This window comes from Hordeum vulgare, chromosome 4H (genome assembly GCF_904849725.1).
Source record: "Hordeum vulgare subsp. vulgare chromosome 4H, MorexV3_pseudomolecules_assembly, whole genome shotgun sequence".
Taxonomy (NCBI): Eukaryota; Viridiplantae; Streptophyta; class Magnoliopsida; order Poales; family Poaceae; genus Hordeum; species Hordeum vulgare.
In genome coordinates, this window is record NC_058521.1 from 79,244,491 (window position 1) to 79,263,899 (window position 19,409).

At 43.6% G+C, this 19,409-nt stretch overlaps 1 protein-coding gene across 1 annotated transcript; it reads right to left on the reverse strand.

The window, feature by feature from the left end:
* Nucleotides 1–11,464: 11,464 nt before the first annotated feature.
* Nucleotides 11,465–11,965, reverse strand: LOC123446161. The gene has a single exon (XM_045122841.1). It carries the CDS (start codon nucleotides 11,887–11,889, stop codon nucleotides 11,647–11,649), a length of 243 nt encoding a protein of 80 aa, XP_044978776.1. The 5' UTR covers nucleotides 11,890–11,965; the 3' UTR covers nucleotides 11,465–11,646.
* Nucleotides 11,966–19,409: the final 7,444 nt, after the last annotated feature.

The window sequence follows — 19,409 nt, forward strand, 5'->3', positions numbered from 1 at the left end:
TTTGTCAAACATGAAAACAAAAATCATGCTTAGGTTACAAATAATTCCTGAGTATTTATAAAACTCAAACCAACATTTTATCGGATACTTTAATGACTCAAAACAATTAAAACTAGGGCCAAAACGATTATGAAATGCTCTATTGCATTTTACCGTATTTACATAAATTCTAACCCCCCCCCCAAAAAAAACATTTGTAGCACATTTGTGGCATGAAATAGAATTACAATTAAAATTATGGGGCAAGCCCCATATTTTTATAAAGGTAATTTAGGCTCTAAAAATAAAATAGAATAAAAAGGTAAAATCAAATAATAAAATTATATTAAAAAAGAAAACGGGGAAAATGCCCTCCCCTCCCAGTGGGTCTTCACCCACCTGGCCAACCGGCCGGCTAACCCCCCCCCCCCCCATCGGTCCACCTACCCCCTCGGCTATAAAACACTCACTTCCCTAGTAAACCCTAACCCACCTTCACTTCTCTTCCCCTCACCCCATGCCTCTCTCCCCTGGCGGCGCCCTGCCTCCACCCCGCCCGACCGGCCAGATCCGACGTCCTCCGCCGGCCACCTCGACTCCCCCCACCCCCCCCCCCCCCCCGCAGGCCAACCTCCTCCGCGCCGCCGCACCTCCCTTGTCCCCTCCCTGACGGACTCCCCCGAGCCGCTGCTCCACTAGAAGCAATGGTGAGCCACCGGGGCTCCTCCCCTCCTCCCTATCCTCCCCCAGCTCCCGCCGCCCCTTCGCACTCTGGCGACCACGCCCCTCGCCCCTCTTCCCGACCACCGTTCTGGCAACCCCCGCCCCCTGCTACGGCAACAAAAGTCCTTCCCCGGCAACGCCAGGAATTCATCTTGCTACTTCTCTTGTTTGCGTCGGTTTTTCCCTTGAAGAGGAAAGGGTGATGCAGCACAGGAGCAGTAAGTATTTCCCTCAGTTTGAGAACCAAGGTATCAATCCAGTAGGAGAATCTCGTCAAGTCTAGAGTAACTTCGCAAACACAAAAGAGCTTGCACCCAACGCTATTAAGGGGTTGTCAATCCCTTCAAGATTGATTGCAAAGTGAGATCTGAAGGCGGAAAGTGCAATGAAGTAAAAAGTGTAAGGCTGAAAATATGGTGTGGAGTAGACCTGGGGGCCATAGTGTTCACTAGAGGCTTCTCTCAAAATAGCAAGTATTACGGTGGGTGAACAAATTATTGTCGAGCAATTGATAGAACCGCGCAAAGTCATGACGGTATCTAAGGCAATGATCATACATATAGGCATCACGTCCGAGACAAGTAGACCGATACTTTCTGCATCTACTACTATTACTCCACACATCGACCGCTATCCAGCATGCATCTAGTGTATTGAGTTCATGACGAACAGAGTAACGCCTTAAGCAAGATGACATGATGTAGAGGGATAATCTCAAACCAATGATGAAAACCCCATCGTTTTACCCTTGATGGCAACAACACGATGAGTGCCTCGCTACCCCTTCTGTCACTGGGTGAGGTCTCCGCACGGTATGAACCCAAAACCAAGCACTTCTCCCATTGCAAGAATCATAGATCTAGTTGGCCAAACAAAACCCACATCTCGAATATAATTACAAGGATATGAAATCATGCATAAAAGAGATCAGAAGAAACTCAAATAAGATTCATAGATAATCTGATCATAAATCCACAATTCATCGGATCTCGACAAACACACCGCAAAAGAAGATTACATCGGATAGATCTCCATGAAGATCATGAAGAACTTTGTATTGAAGATCCAAGAGAGAGGAGAAGCCATCTAGTTACTAGCTATGGACCCGTAGGTCTATGGTGAACTACTCACGCATCATCAGAGAGGTCATGGTGTTGATGAAGAAGCCCTCCGTGTCCGAATCCCCCCTCCGGCAGGGCACCAGAACGTGCCTAGATGGGATCTTGCGGAGATAGAAGCTTGCGGCGGCGAAAAAGTACTTTCGATAATCACCTGATTTTTATGGAATTTTTTGGGATATATAGGCGCAAAACCTAGGGCAAAGGAGCCTCAGGGAGCCCACAAGCCAGGGGTGGGCCCCCTGGCCACCCCATGAGGGCTTGTGGGGTCCCTGGTGGCCACCTGCCCTTATTCTCTGGCTTCCCGGTCTTTTTCTATTCCGGAAAAATCCTTTTTGGCAGTTTCATTCCATTTGGACTCCGTTCAAAATCCTCCTCTGAAAGGGGTCAAAAACATGGAAAAACAGGAACTGGCTCTTGGCACTGAGTTAATAAGTTAGTCCCAAAAAATATATAAAAGGCAAGCAAAACATCCATAGTTTGACAAGATAATAGCATGAAACCATCAAAAATTATAGATACGTTGGAGACGTATCAAGCATCCCGAAGCTTAACTCTTGCTCATCCTCGAGTAGGGAAGTGATAAAGATTGAATTTTTGATGTGGAATGCTACCTAGCATAGTTGTCCTTTGCAACTTCTTTCACGTGACACGAATGTTCAGATCCGTAAGATTCGAAACAATAGTTTGCTATTGACATGAAAACAATAATACTTCAAGCAAACTAGCAAAGTAATCATGAACTTTCAAAATAACAAGGCCAAGGAAAGTTATCCCTGTAAAATCATATAGTCTGGCCACGCTCCATCATCCTCACACAACTAATGTAAATCATGCACAACCCCGGTATTGGCCAAGTAATTGCTTTCACACTCTTACTTTCTCAAACTTTTTATAACTATCACGCAATACATGAGCGCGAGCCATGGATATAGCACTATAGGTGGAATAGAGTGTGGTGGTGGTTGTGAGACAAAAAGGAGGAGACGGTCACATTGACTCGGCGTATCAAAGGGCTATGGAGATGCCCATCAATAGATATCAGTGTGAATGAGTAGGGATTGCCATACAAGAGATGCACTAGAGCTATACGTATGTGAAATCTCAAAAGGAGAACTAGTGGGTGTGCATCCAACTTGCTTGCTCACGAAGACCTAGGGCAATTTTGAGGAAGCCCATCATTGGAATATAAAAGCCAAGTTATATAATGAAGATTCCCACTAGCATATGGTAGTGACAAAGCAAGAAGCTCTCAATCATGAAGAACATGGTGCTATTATGAAGCACAAGTGTGGAAAAAAATAGTAGCATTGTCCCTTCTCTCTTTTTCTCTCCTTTTTTATTATTATTTTGGAACTTGGGCCTCTTTTTCTCTTTTCTCTTTTTTTTGTTTGGGCTCTTTGGCCTCTTTCTTTTATTTCCTCACATGGGACAATGCTCTAATAATGATGATCATCACACTTTTATTTACTCACATCTCAAAGCTCAAAATGATGATGACTCTATAGGAAATGCCTCCGGCAGTGTACCGGGATGTGCAACGATCTAGCATGGCGTATGACGTTGAAACCATCTCGCTAGCAATCTAACGATCATGCAATGGCAATATGAGAGTGACGGCACAAGTCATGAGACGGAACGGTGGGAGTTGCATGACAATATATCTCGGAATGGCTATGAAAATGCCATAGTAGGCAGGTATGGTGGCTGTTTTGAGGAAGGCATATGGTGGGTTTGTGCACCGGCGAGAATTGCGCGGCACTAGAGAGGCTAGTAAAAGTGGAAGGTGAAAGTGAATCTATACCATGGACTCACATTAGTCATGAAGAACTCACATACTTGTTGCAAAAAAAATTATTAGTAATCGAAACAAAGTGCTAAACGCATACTTCGAGGGGAAGGGCTGGTAGGTGTTAACCATCGCGCGATCCCGACCTCAACACAAAGGATGACAATCAATAGATAAATTATGCTCCAACTTCCTAACATAGCGGTTCACCATACGTGCATGCTACGGGAATCACTAACTTCAACACAAGTATTTCTAGATTCACAACACCCTACTAACATAGCTCTTAATATTACCGAATCCACGTCTTAAAACTAATTGAGAGGAATCAAGATTTCTCTTTCTACTCAATGCACATGAAGATGGAGGTTTTTGTATCCTCTTTGGGTACCTATCAACTTTGGGACTACTTTCATAGCATAAGCCAACTACCAAGTCATGCACCGCTGTGCTCTAAAAGATATAAGTGAAGCACATAGAGAAAAATTATCTAGCTCAAAAGATATAAGTGAAGCACTATGAGCATTCTAGCAAAATCATGATGAGTGCATGTCTCTCTCTCTCAAAAAGGTGTGCAGCAAGGATGATTGTGACACAAAAAAAAGAAAAGACTCCTACGATACAAGACGCTCCAAGCAAAACACATATCATGTGGTGATAAAAATATAGCTCCAAGTAATGTTATCGATGGATTGAAGACGAAAGAGGGATGCCTTCCCGGGGCATCCCCAAGATTAGGCTTTTTGGTGTCCTTGAATTTGGCTTGGGATGCCTTGGGCATCCCCAAGCTTGATCTCTTTCCACTCCTTATCTCTTTGTCCATGAGAACATCACCCAAAACTTAAAAACTTGACAACACAAAACTTAAACAGAAACTCGTGATAACATTAGCACAAGAAGACAAACTACCACCTCTTTTGGTACTGTAGAAAACTTGAATTCTATCTATATTGGTGTTGGGCTACTGTATTCTCACTTTTCCATGGCTAGTACCCACCGATACTATCCATAGTTTCATCAAAACAAGCAACCAACTCAACAAAAACAGAATCTGTCAAAAACAGACCAGTCTGTAGCAATCTGTATACTTTGTATACTTGTGTTACCTCAAAAATTCTGAAACATTACGACTGCCTGGGCAAAAGGCATACCAACCAGCAGCAAAAATAATCAACTCAAAACCTCTTTCTGAATAAAAATGAAAAATCATCTCGTGAGTGAAAAGTTTCTGTCTTTTTCCAGCTGGATCAAACAACCATCACCAAGACTAGTCATAAAGGTTTTGCTTGGCTCAAACACAAAAAGAAACACAAAAAACACAATCACAACAGAATTATGATGGTGTGAATGCAACAAAACAGAAATAAAAAGATAAATTCATTGGGTTGCCTCCCAACAAGCGCTATTGTTTAACGCCCTTAGCTAGGCATAAAAGCGATAGAATCACGTATCGTCGTCTTTGGTGCTCAAACCATAAGTGGCCCTCATCATGGATTCATAAGGAAATCTTATTTTCTTTCTAGGAAAGTGTTCCATGCCCTTCCTTAAAGGAAATTGAAATCTAATATTCCATTCCTTCATATCGATGATAGCACCGATAGTCCTTAGGAAAGGTCTACCAAGAATAATAGGGCATGTAGGATTGGAATCAATGTCAAGCACAATGAAATCCACGGGTACATAGTTCCTATTTGAAATAATAAGAACATCATTGATCCTTCCCATGGGTTTCTTGACAGTAGAATCCGCAAGATGCAAATTAAGAGAACACTCTTCAATCTCATTAAAACCCAGAACATCACATAAAGACTTTGGAATCGCGGAAAAACTAGCACCCAAATCACACAAACCATTGCGTTCATAGTTTTTGATTTTGATTTTGATAGTAGCTTCCCACTCATCATGAAGCTTTCTAGGGATAGAGACTTCCAATTCAAGTTTCTCTTCAAGAGATTTCATCATAGCTTCGACGATATGATCGGTAAAGGCCTTGTTTTGGCTATAAGCGTGTGGAGATTTTAACATGGATTTAGTAAAGGAAATGCATTAAATCAAGGAGCATCTATCATAATTGAATTCCTTGAAATCCATGGTAGTAATTTCATTACTACTCAAAGTTGTAACATCTTCTACTCCACTTTCAATGCTTTTAGTATCAAGATAGATGGACTCCGAATCATTGGGGCGCTTTTCAACCAAAGTGGATTCATATCCAGCCCCATAATCGTTAGCTTTAACACAATAAAACAAATATTCAATGGGAGTCACACCAAGCACTTTAAGATCTTCGTGATTCTTATCACGAGAATACGACTTTTTAAGCCATTCATGTCTAGCATGAATTTGGGCGGTTCTTTCTTTGATATCAATCATGGAAACACGCATAGCTTTCAAAGTCTCATCCATATTGATCTTGGGAGGAGTACATCTAACTTTCAAAGCATCAATATCACTAGACATTCTATCAACGCTTTTAGCCAAATCGTCAATTTTGAGTAGTTTTTCCTCTATGGACGCATTGAAAATCTTTTGTGAGTTCATAAACTCTTTGATATTACTCTCTAGATCAGAGGGTAATATATTGTAATTTCCTTGAGTATTGTTGTAGGAGTTGCAAAAGTTATTAGAGGAGTTACTAGGAAAAGGCCTAGGAACATAGTTTCCTCTAAAAGTATTGTTGTTGCCAAAATTATTCCTACCAACAAAATTAACGTCCAAGCTAGCGTTGCTACTCTCAATCAAAGAAGACAAGGGCATATCAATAGGATCTAAAGGAGCACTTCTACTAGCAACCAAATTCATTAACTCATCCATCTTAGCACTCAACGAGTTAATTTCTTCTATTGCGTGTACCTTCTTACTAGTAGGTGACCTTTTCAGTGTGCCACTGAGAGTACTTCGTCATGATATTGTCTAGGAGCTTTGTGGCTTCCCCTAACGTGATTTCCATGAACGTTCCACCTGAGGCGGAGTCCAAGATATTTCTAGAAGCGAAATTCAAGCCAGCGTAAAGGATTTGAATAATCATCCAAAGACTCAAGCCATGAGCGGGACAATTTCTAATCATCAATTTCATTCTCTCCCAAGATTGTCAATATGTTCATCATCAAGTTGCTTGAAATTCATGATATCATTACGTAGAGAGATAATCTTAGCCGGCGGAAAATACTTGGATATATAAGCATCTTTGCACTTATCCCAAGAATCGATACTATTTTTGGGCAAAGAAGAAAACCAAGTTTTTGCGTGATCTCACAACGAGAAAGGAAAAGGCTTCAATTTAATCACATCATTATCCACATCTCTCTTCTTTTGCATATCGCAAAGCTCAATGAAGGTATTGAGATGGGATGCGGCATCTTCACTAGGAAGGCCGGAGAATTGCTCTTTCATAACAAGATTCAGCAAAGCGGCATTTATTTCGTATGAATCCGCACTAGTGGCGGGAGCAATCGGAGTACTAGTAAAATCATTATTATTAGTATTCGAGAAGTCACAAAGTTTGGTGTTTTCAGTCATGGTGACTTCGGCAAACAAGCAAGCACACAAGCGAACAAAGACCAAGCAAGAAAAAGGGCGAACGAAAAGGCAACCGGAAAAGGCAAACGAAAAAGGAAAATTGTGAAGTGGGGGAGAGGAAAAGGAAAGGCAACTGGCAAACAAAGTAAATGCAAGAGATGAGTTTGCGACACCTACTTGGATGAGTTCTTGACTTGATCCTCCCCGGCAACGGCGCCAGAAATTCTTCTGCTACGGCAACAAAAGTCCTTCCCCGGCAACGCCAGGAATTCTTCTTGCTACTACTCTTGTTTGCGTCGGTTTTTCCCTAGAAGAGGAAAGGGTGATGCAGCACACGAGCAGTAAGTATTTCCCTCAGTTTGAGAACCAAGGTATCAATCCAGTAGGAGAATCTCATCAAGTCCAGAGTACCTGCGCAAACACAAAAGAGCTTGCACCCAACGCTGTAAAGGGGTTGTCAATCCCTTCAAGATTGATTGCAAAGTGAGATCTGAAGGCGGAAAGTGCAACGAAGTAAAAAAGTGTAAGGCTGAAAATATGGTGTGGAGTAGACCCGGGGGCCATAGTGTTCACTAGAGGCTTCTCACAAAATAGCAAGTATTACGGTGGGTGAACAAATTACTGTCGAGCAATTGATAGAACCGCGCAAAGTCATGACGATATCTAAGGCACTGATCATACATATAGGCATCACGTCCGAGACAAGTAGACCGATACTTTCTGCATCTACTACTATTACTCCACACATCGACCGCTATCCAGCATGCATCTAGTGTATTGAATTCATGACGAACAGAGTAACGCCTTAAGCAAGATGACATGATGTAGAGGGATAATCTCAAACCAATGATGAAAACCCCATCTTTTTACGCTTGATGGCAACAACACGATGCGTGCCTCGCTACCCCTTCTGTCACTGGGTGAGGTCACCGCACGGTATGAACCCAAAACCAAGCACTTCTCCCATTGCAAGAATCATAGATCTAGTTGGCCAAACAAAACCCACAACTTGAAGAGAATTACAAGGATATGAAATCATGCATAAGATAGATCAGAAGAAACTCAAATAAGATTCATAGATAATCTGATCATAAATCCACAATTCATCGGATCTCGACAAACACACCGCAAAAGAATATTACATCGGATAGATCTTCATGAAGATCATGGAGAACTTTGTATTGAAGATGCAAGAGAGAGAAGAAGCCATCTAGTTACTAGCTATGGACCCGTAGGTCTATGGTGAACTACTCACGCATCATCAGAGAGATCATGGTGTTGATGAAGAAGCCCTCCGTGTCCGAATCCCCCCTCCACTAGAGCACCAAAACGTGCCCCAGATGGGATCTTGCGGAGACAGAAGCTTGCGCCGGCGGAAAAGTACTTTCGATGATCTCCTGATTTTTTATGGAATTTTTGGGGATATATAAGCGCAAAACCTAGGGCAAAGGAGCCTCAGGGAGCCCACAAGCCAGGGGGTCGCGCCCCCTGGCCGCGCCATGAGGGCTTGTGGGGTCCCTGGTGGCCCCCTGCCCTGATTCTCCGGCTTCCCGATCTTTTTCTGTTCCGGAAAAAATCTATTTGGCAATTTAATTCCTTTGGACTCCGTTCAAAATCCTCCTCTGAAAGGGGTCAAAAACATGGAAAAAACAGGAACTGGCTCTTGGCACTGAGTTAATAAGTTAGTCCCAAAAAATAAATAAAAGGCATGCAAAACATCCAAAGTTTGACAAGATAATAGCATGAAACCATCAAAAATTATAGATACGTTGAAGACGTATCACCCCCGCAGCTCCGTAGCGTCGAACCTCGCCCCAGCCTCTCCCCTCGCGGCCACCCTCGCCTCGGTGCGCCTCGCCTCGCCCCCATAGCTGCGCACCACCGCGTCGTGCTCCGGCGGCCCCCTCGTCGCGCGCCCCAAGACCCCTAGCTTTTCGGCCACCAGCGATGGTTCCTCCGGCCGCCGCATGCCTGACCACGCCCTGTGCGAGCCCCCCCATGGCTTCGGCCTTGAGCCCCGAGGGTTGTCCGTGTAAACCACGGGATTAACCCCCCGTGTGTTATACATTTTGGGGTAGATTGCCTTCCCCGTGAGTGAATGACAAGGGGGCCCAAGCCCCCTTAACAATAGAACAAAAAAAAATTAAAAAATGAATTTAAAATACTTATTATAATGGTTAATTAATTAATTGGTTAAACAATTAATTAGTTTAATTAGATGATGCATTAGATCCCTAATTTAGTTTTCTCTAATTTAATTATAGTACTTAATCATAGTAATTAAACCTCTAGATTAATTAGGTTAATTAAACCTAGCTAAGTAAATTAAAAATTTGTTAATTAATTCCATTAAGTAGTGTATGACAGGTGGGTCCCACCCCCTTAAATTAATCTGTTCAATTGCTAATTTAATTATTTAAAATGTGAGTATGACGTGTGGGACCGAGTGGTCACAGTTGACGAGTCAACTAAGACTGTTGACTCTAGATGTCAGCATGACATCATGCTAATGTCATTAAGGACTATTAGAATTGAAATAAAATTATTTAATTTCTAAATATTTTTTTTAAAAAATTAATATAAAATAGTCCGTAATCTGGATGAAAATAATTTGTACATGAAAGTTGATCAAAAAACGAGACGAATCGGGATACGCTATCTGTTCGTATGTCACACATCTCTATGATAGCGAACATGGATTTTTTCATCCGTTTCGCCTATCGGGTAGTAGCCAGAGACCCAGAAAATATCGGCAGATATTTTCCAGATCCGCCTATGATGGTTGATACCGTGTTAGCTCATGCCTAGCCATGCATATTGTCATGTCATGCATCACGTTGCATCTGTGCTATTATATTTATTGTTTCTTCTCCCTTTTCTTACCGCTAGACCCCGAGACTGACGCTGCTACTGGGTACGACTACCCTCCTGATGACCAGCCCTTTGCCGGAGAGCAACAAGGCAAGTAAACCCCCATTGATCATTCATATATTGCTTATTTCTTTCTCCCTCATGCTTGCATTAGATTTTGCTATTGTTGAAGTTAGCTCCTATATCTGATGCATAGCCTGTTTTTTATAAACTGCTACCTTATTGTAGCATACTTTAAACTGCTTATTATAGGTAGAGCAGTAATCCACTTTGACCATTAGTCGAGTTGCCCCTACTTTTTCATCAAGCCTCGATCATCTGATCGACGAGCCAAGACCCGTCACAGCACTCACACCCCCCTTAGTTGTACGACACTGTAGAGCTACTATCGAGTACCAAGGGTGACACCTCGATACGTAATCCTGATGTTAGCTCTGTAGTGTAGTTCACCGGCGATGATTCTCGGAGGGTGATTCCTCCTTCACCACCTCCGATAAACGACTCTATCGTACAACCCATGAAGCTTGGACCATCGAGGGTGATTCCTCCTTGACCACCTTGATGGTTAAATCATTTGGATTCCATCGAGGGTGATACCTCGGATCCCTCTGATGTTACAGCCGCACAGCTACTTGACCTTGTTACTGGGATTTATAAGGTTGCAGCAAAATCATCGTCGTCATCGTCGCGAGGTCACAACACCGCCTTGATGGATGTTGCAAAAAAAATCGCCGGTGGTACCAAATGCAATTACGGTTGCAGCAAAAATTCGTCGCAACCATTGGTAGGTCACAGGTCCACCTTGATGGATTTAGCAAAAAAGTTAGTTGTTAGTAGCAAAATGCAACTACGGTTGCAACTTTTTTTGCTGGGCAGAGCCGATTGAAGCTTTCTGTCTATGCTTCAAGCTTTTTTCAACATCGTTTGAAGCTGTTTTAGATGACGGTTGCAACACCTGTATATGCGTGGCCCGGCCATGGCGACAGGACGACAGGCGGAGGCTGGACCTGAAACCGACGATGCAGACGACCGACGGGGCGGGAACCGACGATACACCGGCGATGCGGACGGCAGCAGCGCAGGGACGAACCGTTGGTGAGCCCCCTCGGCCCGGACCGTCGCACGGGTCGGACACCCGAAACGTTTTCCTAAACTTTGAGTTTTCTCGTTTCACAATAACCATATTGCATCATTTTCTCTTTATTTTTTTCATTGGGTTTAAAAAAAATTAGGAACATATCAAACATCTATCTCCTTATATTTTTTCACAGGATTTTTCAAATAGACTTACAGAAGTTGATGATGATAAACATTATCAATGACAAACCAACTCGAAAGAGTTTTTATCAAGATGTTGATATTAGGTGAACAAATATAACTATGTAACTTGTCATCATCAATAGATAGATTTTTTTTTTTATCTCAAACACAGATAACGAAACGCAATTTCCCTTTTGAAACGGAATTACGGAAACGCATATATTTTCATTCCACAAAACAGCAGACAGTACAACCACAACACGTGGACATACAGGATATACAAATTTAACATAAAATCTGTGACGCGCAGCTACGACAAAGACTCGCAGCCAGCTAATTACGACTCTTTTCGACGCCCGGACGGCGGACGTGCGCGTCGCAAGCCGATCAATACCGGCGGGCTGCGCGCGCAGCCATCCTCCCTTTGCCATGGCCGCGGACGCAGGAGAACACCCTGAACGCGCGCGAGAGCGACCCGATCTTGCTCTTGCTCTTCTTGGTCTTGGTCTTTTTGGTCTTGCCTCCGCGCGCCGGCCCGACCACGCGCCGCCACAGCGCCCCAAGCGACGTCGGCGCCCTCCTCCGGGCCGCCGGCCTCGTCGTCGCCGCCTTCTTCTTCCTCATCCACATCCTGCCGCCGGTCAGAGGTAACAACGCCAAAGCTTCTTTGAGGCGATGAGAACAAGCAGATGGGGAGGCGATGTCGTGTGCTGTTAACTTTAGCACATGGTCATCATTTTATACCACGCTCGGACGGTGGGTGCGTCGCGCCACATCACGTACGTGGCGTCCGGATGGGACGGCTTGTCGGCGTGTGCGTGCAGCCGACTTGGTGGCACGTGCCCACTGCACGGCTAGGGGCTTCTGCGGAATCCATACACGAAGGCTTCTTGGATGGTTGACAGTATCGGTCATGATTGATCCGTGCGTGTTGTCGACCGTGTGCCACGGGTGCTAGTTTACGTGGATGCCGACATGCGTATGCGCTTTGGGCAGTTAGGTGTCCTTGCCACGTTCATGGATATTCTTCTTTTTTTATTATTATTAATATTAACGTTCATGGATAAGTAGACAATGATTCACTTCGTAGGCCATATTTTTGTAGTCGGTCCGCAGCTGTATACGTGTCTAAAAGGGCTATTACCAACTAGTAAAAGTGCCCGTGCGTTGCAACGGGCGAACACCAAAAACTCATAAAAGTTATAATGTCCAATAGAAAACAATTCAAGTTCATCAAATTGCACCAAACTGATGTAAATGCTACAAATAATTTGGTTGATGCAAAAGTGGAGGATTAAAGTCTGGTTGATGCAGTGTTATATTTAACAATTGGACATAACAAGAAGGGCCACAAAATCTCTTGAACAGAAAAAATACTGACATAAACTTCTTTGTTCCTCCAGTATGCTTGACATTAGCTAAGTGTATCTCCACATCTTAGTTCCTATGCCAACCATGTACCAGATTGGTAAAATTTAAGCTAGCCAAGGAATGAAAAGACAAATATGATCATTGTAGCCTACGGCAATTCATTGTGTTTCAATAAAAGCCATGGAAAATATATGTAAATGAAAACGAGCAATACCCACCCAACTGGAAATTGCTGCCAATTAAAGAAAAGATTGTTTGTTAGCACTGAAGTATCGAGTGAAAGGGAAACTAAGAATAGTTCAAGTCTAACAGAATAGCGAGATATTGGAACAAAATTTAGGAATAGTACAACTACTATTTTAAAAACTGAACTAAGTTTTCTCTATACGCATAAATCATCAATCATATGTTCACTTATTAGTTGCCAATTAAAGGTTGAACTTAGAATTATAGACCTTACAATTACTCCCTAACAAGAAAATGGAAAGCTAAAAACGAATCCAACCAGGATCTTTGTATATTGGCATGACATGCGCGGAGCACAATGTTACTTTATTTTTGCCACATACCAAATCTTATGCCAATAACTTAGTAACAGCAAGATCATTCTGATAACCAGGTACAGAGCATACTGAATTTACCAGATAAGAGTTATCAACTCGCAGCTGAACACCTGAAGTATTTTGAGCAGACAAGTTCTGTGAAGAGCGCTCCGTGGAATAATCAATTGACGTACTTTCAGTATGAATTAGCTTCAATTCATCTCCAGAATTAGATATTGTTTCAAATCCAATAGGATATGATTCTACTATTTCTTCTCTTGGTGATACTTCAGACATGGTATCCAGAACCTCCATACCATCTTTCAAGAAGCTGCCCACCTTCCTGGAACATGCAGATTGGGATTCTATACCATCTTTCAAGAAGCTGCCCACCTTCCTGGAACATGCAGATTGGGATTCTAGGTCAGACTTAAGCAGAGAGCGCTTCTGCAGAGACGAAAAATACACATTGTAAAAAAATACATATCAATTTGACAACTACTACTGTAAATATTAACAGTGTACCGTTGCATATATTGAAGAAATTGTGAAGCTCTATTTCATCAATAGAGATCTTTCTCATGCTGACTACGTGATATCAATTGTGCCATAACATTATTTAGTAACTAATCAAAAAGTATCAAAAGCTAGCTACCAAAGCATCAGTAAACCATTTCAGCCACATAGAATTATTCCAGTCGAGAAAGGAGTTTGTGGACACAAAGATGCACATATTAACTAATTCAGGATGAACGTGATTGAGATCTTTGCACGAAAGTTCTAACACTACCTCCAGTATCTACTTTTTTCACTAATCAATATGCTCAAACTGAGACCACAATGTCCACCCATTTCATCCCAGTGCACTAAATTAAGTTACCCATTATCTGAATCGGCGCTGCATATTACCATTTGCCTAACGCTCGCTGATGAAGAGGGGGAAATCAAGCTACTTCTCCGGCCACGTTGAGGCGACGGGTTCCCCTTCGTCCGGCTCCTCCTCCCCGAACGGCAGCAACGACGACGCGATCTGGGAGATTCACCTCACCCTACCCCCGATCTCAGCCAGATCGCTTCGGATCCCCGCGATCCCCGTAGAGTCAAACCTGGTTTTGTCCGGAACAAATTAAGGCAAAACAAAGACATAGCATTGTCGGTCATTGAAATCACTATCCCAAAAGACAGAGCTAGATTTGTCGGCACCTTATGAGCTTTGTTTTGATGCCAGTTCAGAATCGCTGAGATTGATGGTGTGGCTCGAGAGAAGCTGGATGATGGTGAAAGGACGGGCACCGACATGGACAAACCGCTTGTCTTCCTTGACGAAATCGATGGCATCAAACACCCTCTCGTCTTTCCCATCACTGATGCTGTGCTTCCAGATAGAAGCAAATTTACCAAAATCTAGAGTGTGGTAGACGCAGTCTGCCTGAACGGATGGAAACTTGGCGGCATCACCAACCAGGCACTTTTGATGACCGATGAAGATGGCATACCTGCCCACGGTCTCCACAGGCGCAAGGACTTGTTTCTCTGTTGGTTCGATGCCGAGAACCAGAACGCGTCGTTCTCCACCAAAGTTCAGTAGGAAACACCGGACGTCGCTGCGATCTGCAAGAGGGTCGACACAGAAAAACTTGACGGAATGCTCGCATCCGAGCCGCTCCTACGCACCAGAGGGCCCGTCGTTGTCGGATCTGTGCGGGGGCTTCTCCCGGAGCGGACGTCGCCGCGATCTGCAAGAGGGTCGACAGAGAAAAACTTGATGAAATGGTCGCATCTGAGCTGCTCCTATGCACCAGAGGGCCCGCCGTTGTCGGATCTGTGCGGGGGCTTCGCCCGGAGGACGCACACGGACGACAACGAGGGAGGATGAGAAGGGGAGCATCCGCTGCGCAGGCGAGATGCGCCGGAGTGGTAGAGCTTGGTCATGGGAGGGGAGCGACTCTGCCCAGGGGCTTTTTTACAAAAACAACGAAACGTTTTTTCCACTTACTATAGGACTACGGGTTAATTTGGAAGGAACAGAAGGACTTTACTGTAAAAACGCCAGCGACGGACGGCACAAGCGCTCCGCGCTTTATTATTAGGGGAGACTAGGGACAGAGTAGATTACGACTGTCAACTTTGCCTTGTTACTTTTTTCTACTCCTCCTGTTTCTTGATATAACTATTTTTAAAATTTTTTTTACAGTGAGTATTTTTAAAGATTTTGAATGGATTACATACTGATGTATATAGATATATTTTAGTGTGTAAATTTATTATTTTATTCCATATGTAATCCATTTTGATATATTTTTATAAATACTAATAATTTAGAAAAGAGTACATACCAAGTGGTATCAACTCTTTCAGGGCAAAGTGACGGGGCGCGATAATAACCTATGATACCATGCGGAATAAATATTGGGCAATGAGTCCTGCTGCACGTACGACAAATTCCATACGATTTACATACGACAGTCAGCAGTAGCCGTTCGTTGAACCACACGGACGAATGGGATCACATCGTACGTACATAAATCGTACACACCTTCTGTCATATGCACAACATTTTTGTTGGGCAATTATAACTAACGAACGTGGTCTTTTGTGGCCTTTCCAGCTAAGGTTGCAATTTTCATGCCAAGTATGGTGACTTTTCTGTTTTTTCTTGTGCTACATGACCATTTTCGCCTCCTGTCATGACAAATTTTATAAAGTTTTTTTTAAACACAATACAGACACAACCTCTTTCATATACGTGCATACACAGATACAATCATCCTTATAAACGCACATATATATATATATATATCCTATCGGAAAAAGTTTATTTTTAAACCTTGGATTTGTAGAGGTCGGATGGAATGACCCTTAAATCAAAATGCCGGTCGAGTATATCATGAACTATATAATCCCGGTCTAAATCAAACATTGAGATTGTTTTAGTTTAAAAAATACTGACGTGGCAAGGATTCGTCTAATGAACCGGCCCTGCTATAGTTTTTGTGCAAAGGGCGTACATCCTTCTCTCTACTGGACCGGCCACTGTACCGCGAAAAACCACCCAAAAAATTGCGCATCCCAGGAGTCAAACTCACGCCGTACAAATCCTGCACTAGAACGGCTACCACTGTACCGTTCGAGTGCTAGTGATTGAATACAACACGCATTATTTAAGAACATTTCTAGCCGCGTTATTTGAATTAAAACAAGTTCACTAATTTTGAGAAAGAAAAATCACTAATTGATCGGACCAGTTGACTGCTCAATATATATGTGTATATTTTTTGAAAAATCAGGAATTAAAAATATAATTTTAAAAAAGTTCATAGATTAAAAAAGTCTGATGAAATATTAAAAAAACTCACAAAAATGGAAAATTTTCATTGATATTAAAGAAAATCATAGATTTTAAGAAAAGTTCATCTATTTCATAAACTTTAAAAAAATATACTCCCTCAATCCGAAAATACTTGTCCAAAAATATATAAAATGGATGTATCTATAACTAAAATAAGTCTAGATACATCTATTTCTAAGACAAGCATTTTCGGACGAACGAAGTATTAAAAAGACTGCTCTCTTCGCTCATCTGACAGTCATGGGGTTTTCGGTGTGGCTACTCCATTTGCTCACTAGGCGACCACCGCCTGGGCATCCGCCATGGGGTTTGGCCGCGACCTTGAGGAGCTGCATGATGCCATCGGGCTCAATAGGAAGCACCAACCCCGGGTGTGTGCGTGTCGTGATCTGTGTTGCCGTGACAACGAGCAGCATGCCACCTTCAGGCTCGATGGGAAGCACTAGCACCTATGCATGCCACGATTTGTGTCACATGTGACGAGGAGCTCCACGCAGCCGTTGGGCTCGATGGGAAGCACCAACGTGAGTTGCTCCTTCCGAACTGAGGTACTTGTTGATGCCCCGGTACACCCTTCAACTTTTTTTGTCACCATCCACAACCGAACAATTTCTATCTCCGTGAACTATTTCCAATTCCTGAGAATAGGTTTTTGTTTTGGAAAAGGTCTGAGAATAAGTTGATGGGAGTAACTACATAGCGAGTGCTTCTTCGGGAGCCTCCCAACGATCGCTCCCACGCGTCGTTGCTTGACGCATTCTCAGCCACCGTCACGTGTCGCGTTATGAGCGTTTCCTTTGTATTTTTTTTCTTTTTTTTATACATGTTTTCAACTTTTTAGAGTGTTTTTTCCGGGGTTTTTTCGCACAGCTGTGCCTCTCGGAAAGAGAAAAACACGTTTTCCGGTCTCTTTTTTCTGCGAGAGGTACGGTTTTGCTATTGCAAGAGGCACGGGCGAGCCTCTCGAAAAGAAAAAACGCGTTTTCTGCTCTCTCTTTTTTCTGCGAGAGTCACAGTTTTGCTATCGCGAGAGGCACGGCCGTGCCTCTCCGAAAGAAAAAAACACGTTTTCTGCGCTCTTTTTTTTTGCGAGAGGCACGATTTTGCTTCCGCGAGATCCAAGGTTTTGCTGCCACGAGGTCACGGCCATGCCTCTTGAAAAGGGGAAAAACGCGTTTTCTGCTCTCTTTTTTTGCGAGAGGCACGGTTTTACTTCCGCGAGAGACACGGTTTTGCTATCGCAAGAGGCACGCTCAGAAAGAAAAAAATGTGTTTTATGCTCTCTCTCTCTTTTTTTCGCAAGAGGCGCGTTTTGCTTCCGCGGGAGGCACGACCGTGCCTCTCGGAAAAGAAAAAATGCCGGTTTTTTCGTCCGGTTTTTTTTATGAAAAAAAGTTTGTCAAAACCTATCAATATGGGATCTAGTTTTAAAGATCTCGACGCGAGAAACCGAACAGTGAAAACAGTTCAAGATTAGAATGCATGGTTTAGAGATAAAACGTTTTGAAAATACGATCTACGAAAAAGGAAAAACTCCCAGGTTGCGACGAGTGGCACACATGTAGTACGCTAGTTGTCACATTCTCGGGAAGTGGGAGTAATCGTTGAAAGATGTACTCGCTAACTAGTGATTTTGTAGGTTGCTGGGCCTGAAGTGGTCAGCGAATTAGGCGGGCCTAGACTTTTTCCCCGCACACACCGCAACCAACCCTGGTAATTTGTCTGAAAAAAAAATTCGGGCCATCCTTTGCAATCCCGGTTTGGTAAACAATCCGAGGGTTTGATTTAGACTGAGATTGCATAGTTCAGGGTGCAATCGATAGGGATTTCGATTTTAGGGTTCATTTTGCCAAACCTCTACAAGTTCACGGTTTAAAATGAACTTTTCCCTACCATATCCCTATGAGCACCTTCGAAAGACTGAGCCGACATATTATCTTGAAATTCACGGAGTCACCGCAGGCACCTCGTCGTCGATGGGAACGTCTCCTCCCACTCAATGCGCATCGTCGAGAATCCTGAAATAAATCCAAAAATAAATGCGAACACCAGGACTTGAATCCTGATGGGCTAAGAATACCGGAGTCCCTCTAACCATCCAACCACAGATCGGTTCACCAAATCCTACAAAGTTACCATGGCAACTTTAGCTGGTTTGTCATGGCAAGTTTGAGATTCGTAAGGAAAAATGTATCGAGGAAACGTTCCCTAGATATTGCAGTCTATGCCAATATAAACAAATAATGAAATATTTTATTAATCATTATGAAATCTTGTGGGTGACGTGGTTTCTGAATTTTATACGAACGTTCCTAAGGGGGGTGGATATCCTCTCATCGCCTCGGAGCCCGGATCTCACGACGACGGCCTCGGTTTGGCTGTGGCTGCGTGGCTTCACAACATCTCTAGCAGACCCCGTATAATCGTCGAAACTGTAAAATTCCGGCGACTATACGGGTTTGGGTTGTTTTTCCTGCAGAGGAGATACTCTAAACGCGGCCCGGCCCATAAAACTTTTGCGGTGGCCCGTAAACGCGAGCGCTCGACCGCTATATCTGCGGGTTCGACCGCTGGATGCAGGTCGAAACCCTATCCCTCCGTCGCCGCGAAAAGTCCCCTCACCTCACCGTCGGCGCCTCCATTCCGCCGTGTAGCCGCTCCATTCCATCGCCCTTGATGTCCAACTCTGGTAACCATAGGAACGATGACCCCGAGAGGGCTCGTTGCGTCAGATCCAACGCCGCCCGTAAGCGCGCCGCCCGCCGGTTCACGCAGTGGGGCCGGACGCCGCCGCCGTCGCTCCTCCGTCGCGAGACAGAAGAGTACGACCGCGCGCGCGGCCGCCTCTTCTTCAGCAGCTCCTTTGAGGCGTCGAGCTCGAGCTCGTG

Coding starts and splice junctions, on each gene's coding strand:
- LOC123446161 (XM_045122841.1), bottom strand. CDS start 11,889: ATGTGGATGAGGAAGAAGAAGGCGGCGACGACGAGGCCGGCGGCCCGG.